This window comes from Littorina saxatilis, linkage group LG6 (genome assembly GCF_037325665.1).
Source record: "Littorina saxatilis isolate snail1 linkage group LG6, US_GU_Lsax_2.0, whole genome shotgun sequence".
Classification (NCBI taxonomy): Eukaryota; Metazoa; Mollusca; class Gastropoda; order Littorinimorpha; family Littorinidae; genus Littorina; species Littorina saxatilis.
In genome coordinates, this window is record NC_090250.1 from 12,723,390 (window position 1) to 12,728,473 (window position 5,084).

The following is a 5,084-nucleotide window of genomic DNA, read 5'->3' on the forward strand; positions in this document are numbered from 1 at the left end:
CTCAAGTCTAAATAAGAGCCTGCGTTTACCTACACGGAGCGCTGTGTGCTCGCCATTTGTAGACGCAGAAGCAGGAATGTAATTCAACTTGTTAAAAAAAAAAGCCCGCCTTGCCTCGCTTCGTAGTACTTACCGTCGGCGGTGCGCCTGGTTGTTAACCTCTGTCCGCCGATGGCTATCTTCGTTTGTCCAGGGAAAGACGTCATTACGTAGAGGTTACATGCCGAGTCTCAGTGATTATTAAAAATAATGGTCGAAGTTAGCGGATCATGAAAAATGCGAGCTTCAGCGAGCTTTTTCATGACCGCGAACTGAGACCATTATTTTTAATAATTACTGAGACGAGGTGTGTAACCTCTTTATTCCTCCTTTCTTCAGTTATTCCAAAAAAACAGGAGTTTTTGTGCGAAAGTTTGATCGAATCCGAATCACTCAACCAGTCAACCTGCGCAGGCGATCGATTAATGCGCGGTTGTATAGTTCCGTGCAAATCATTCCATTCTGTTAACACTTCTTTTCAGTTTCCCTGTTTTGGACTAAAATCAAGTACACAGATATGCTGTTATTCTGCTGTGGCGGTAAAGGCAGATATTGTGTGTTCTGTTTATGTTTTAGTATCGCTCAGTAAATGTTCTTTCGTCAAATGGGACTAGCAGACGAACTTTTGCACCCGTGTTCCAACGTTAATTACTGTATGAAGTTCAGTTTTCTGGGGAAAATAGTGTATGAAACCGCTTTATGTTGTTTAAATTGATGAGATGTGTGCATTTGGTTGCATGTGATCTGTTTATAAAATGAAATATTGTTGAAAACTGACCGTCGGATTGCAGTCAGTGTTGTCGAAGAAACTGCGTTAAAAGAAGGGGAACTACTCTTGTCGCCAGAGTATGAGTTACTTGCCTTGGGAATTTGCTTGTGATGAACGGTTTGTGCACTGCAGATCTAGATTCAGAAAACAACCGAACTCATGGATTTTATATGGAGATTCATGTGTTCAGGCCTGTAGTTGTTAATTTAAATGCGGTATGTTTGTATTGTTTGCTCCAGAGATGTATACTTCGTACGTATAGAGCGTTCGGAACTTTTCAGTCGCAAAAGTAGTACCGAAACAGAACAGCTTCTCAACCCATTGCACTATCGAGGATTCAGTCTGTTGCTGGCTCGTTATTTGTTTGGTTGCTGGGTCATTATCGAAAAATAACTAGCTCTACAAGTTTACAGAGGTAAAGAAGCAGAGGGGGGAATAAAGAGATCTTTCTTTTATTTTTGTTAAGTGATGAATTGATGAGTAAATGTATTGATTCGGTCTGACTGCTTCTCTCCACTTGGACACATGTCATATGTAATCAGCATGGCTGTTTTCTCGAGCAGAGTGAGATTTTTGTTGCTGAATGAATGTCATCACTGTGTCAAATAATTATGTCGGTTTGCAAAATGAATTCAGCAAAATAGCCCCACTCTGCCCAGGGAAGCAGCCAGAGTGTTGATTTGGGGTATATGTCCAATTGGCAGGAAGCTCTTACCCCACGCAACGCCTGGACAGATCTATGGGGGTTACGTGATCTATTGCACGGAAAGAATTGCACACTCGAAACTGCCTTTGTGATCACATCTCAACAACGACCACCTGCCCACAATGACACTCCATAGAATCCCATGCAGACGAGTTTTTCTTCTTTATAATTCACCTTTTCATAGCGACCACCTGTCAACTACGACCGCTTTTGGTCTGCCTCTTGTGTGGTCGTTTTTTGACAGGATCGACTGTACCTTTCACCTTTTTCAAAGTGAACAGTAAGAATGGCGAATGTACGTTAAGAAGTCAGCGTCAATGTGAAGTGCGACATGAGAGAATTGAAAGGGGGGTCAGAGAACCAGCGCGTACAAACCTCACACCCTGAGGACACCTTCCGGGGCACTCCACTCATGTTTATGGGACAATAGTAAGTACTCGAGGTCGCGTCCCAGCGTTTTCACCTTTCACCTGTACTACTTACCTATTCTTTTGTCTGTCTTTTGAGCTTTTCTTTTTTCTGTTTGTATATTTTAGTCGTTCCCTTTGTCTTCTTTTCTAGTCTCTGAGTGTCTGTCTCGCCATCTATCTGATCCCCCCGCCCCACACACACACAGTTTTGCCCAATAACCTTACTTTCGGTGTGTGTGTGTGTGTGTGTGTGTGTGTGTGTGTGTGTGTGTGTGTGTGTGTGTGTGTGTGTGTGTATGTGTGCGCGTGAAATGGACATCATGTGTGAGTGCATGTTTTGGCATTTTTATATTTAGTCTTCTTCTTCTGTGTTCGACGGTTGTGTCAAGTTTTGACTAAATATTTTAACATCGAGGGGGAATCGAAACGAGGGTCGTGGTGTATGTGCGTGTGTGCGTGTGTGTGTGTGTCTGTGTGTGTGTGTAGAGCGATTCAGACTAAACTACTGGACCGATCTTTATGAAATTTGACATGAGAGTTCCTGGGTATGAAATCCCCATACGTTTTTTTCATTTTTTTGATAAATGTCTTTGATGACGTCATATCCGGCTTTTCGTGAAAGTTGAGGCGGCACTGTCACGCCCTCATTTTTCAACCAAATTGGTTGAAATTTTGGTCAAGTAATTTTCGACGAAGCCCGGACTTCGGTATTGCATTTCAGCTTGGTGGCTTAAAAATTAATTAATGACTTTGGTCATTAAAAATCTGAAAATTGTAAAAAAAAAATAAAAATTTATAAAACGATCCAAATTTACGTTTATCTTATTCTCCATCATTTGCTGATTCCAAAAACATATAAATATGTTATATTCGGATTAAAAACAAGCTCTAAAAATTAAATATATAAAAATTATGATCAAAATTAAATTGTCGAAATCAATTTAAAAACACTTTCATCTTATTCCTTGTCGGTTCCTGATTCCAAAAACATATAGATATGATATGTTTGGATTAAAAACACGCTCAGAAAGTTAAAACAAAGAGAGGTACAGAAAAGCGTGCTATCCTTCTTAGCGCAACTACTACCCCGCTCTTCTTGTCAATTTCACTGCCTTTGCCATGAGCGGTGGACTGACGATGCTACAAGTATACGGTCTTGCTGAAAAATGGCATTGCGTTCAGTTTCATTCTGTGAGTTCGACAGCTACTTGACTAAATATTGTATTTTCGCCTTACGCGACTTGTTATCTTTGGCGTCAGTCATTCTTCCGCCCACCACGAGAGACTTCGGCAAGTTTTGACGTTTCGCCGACTGCTGCTGCTGTTGAGACCAAACGGGAACTCTAATATATCTTTGCCGACTGCTGAGGCCAAACGAGATCTCTAGTATCTTTTCGCCGACTGATGAGGCCAAACGAGATCTCTAGTATCTATTCGCCGACTGATGAGGCCAAACGAGATCTCTAGTATTTTTTCGCCGACTGATGAGGCCAAACGAGATCTCTAGTATCTATTCGCCGACTGATGAGGCCAAACGAGATCTCTAGTATCTTTTCGCCGACTGATGAGGCCAAACGAGATCTCTAGTATCTTTTCGCCGACTGATGAGGCCAAACGAGATCTCTAGTATCTTTTCGCCGACTGATGAGGCCAAACGAGATCTCTAGTATTTTTTCGCCGACTGATGAGGCCAAACGAGATCTCTAGTATCTATTCGCCGACTGATGAGGCCAAACGAGATCTCTAGTATCTGTTCGCCGACTGATAGGCCAAACGAGATCTCTAGTATCTTTTTGCCGACTGATGAGGCCAAACGAGATCTCTAGTATCTTTTCGCCGACTGATGAGGCCAAACGAGATCTCTAGTATCTTTTTGCCGACTGATGAGGCCAAACGAGATCTCTAGTATCTTTTCGCCGACTGATGAGGCCAAACGAGATCTCTAGTATCTTTTCGCCGACTGATGAGGCCAAACGAGATCTCTAGTATCTTTTCGCCGACTGATGAGGCCAAACGAGATTGTTCTAGCCCCCCGTCTCTCTCCGCTCTGTCTTCACTCATTCCCTAATCTCCCAGGATGACCGATCTGACTTCAGCACGGGGCAACCAAGGAATCGTATGACCAGCCCCCTCTTGTTCGGCCAATGGCCACCGATAGTGCAGATATTGTTGGGCACCTGAGTTTTCAATAAACCGCTGATACGTCTTTATCGCATTGTTCAATAGGACTGGGTGTCGCGCTTAGAGCTTTACACTTGTCGTCAAAAGAAACGCAGCAGGGGGCTTAGGCTGGTTCTGTTTCAACTCGTTTGTGGCTGTTGGTTATCGTGTTTTCTCTTTTCTCTCTTATAATATTTTGGTTTCCTGGCTGGGCTGAATCGCGGTGAAAAGTTCACAAGAATGCTGCTTGTTATGTATACCTTCTGTAACTGATTATCAGACGGTCCGTTCTGTTTCAACGTGTGTATGGCCGTTGCTTATAGCGGTATAATAAATTCTCTTAGCTCTGTTTTTATCCCTGTTCCATTATCCGGCGACATCGGAGACAAGTTCGATGGACTGTTTATGTGTGTGGTTTGATTGTTTTGTTTGTTTGTTTGTGTTGTATTATTTATCCAGGCAAAGCTCTCGACATAGAATGCATATCAGTAACTATCAAAGCTATCGTTGTGTGTGTTTATTTGCAGCTGGTTTTGTTCCTTCTTTACATGTGTTGTTGCGTCGTCAAACGTGTGAACATGAACACATTTTGTTGAACCAAAGTTGATAGAGCTCTTTCTAACATTGCCATTCCCCTCCAAGGGCCTCTAAGTGAAGCCTCTTTTATTGTTACGTGTGTTCCCGTATAGGATTTCACAAATGCATAACAAAGTTACGACATGCATACCATTCATTTCGCCTTTGTTTCTGGCGAGTTATTGAAATGTGCGAACCTCAGTCGGACGCAAGGTCAGCGGAGAGAGAGATTGGTAACGGGACTTGCGATTTCATGATAGCGATTCTAGCTCATATAATTATTTACTAGCGCTTGCATTGAGTTTGCCTGGAGCCTAAGTGTGAAACGGGACCGTGTTTTGATAGCTTAAGGGCCTGGGATTAGCCAGCTATGTAACTGAGTCATTTCTCTTGGAGACTGGTGGCGGTGCTACTGATTACTCAG

At 42.6% G+C, this 5,084-nt stretch overlaps 1 protein-coding gene across 1 annotated transcript in view; it reads left to right on the top strand.

Annotated features, from left to right (window-relative positions):
- Positions 1-1,845: 1,845 nt before the first annotated feature.
- Positions 1,846-5,084, top strand: part of LOC138969678 (protein inturned-like) — a 43,662-nt gene continuing 40,423 nt past the window's right edge. Inside the window, exon 1 of the mRNA XM_070342536.1 lies at positions 1,846-1,943. Within this exon, the coding sequence (XP_070198637.1) occupies positions 1,846-1,943 (98 nt within the window). The remainder of the gene's footprint in view (positions 1,944-5,084) is intronic.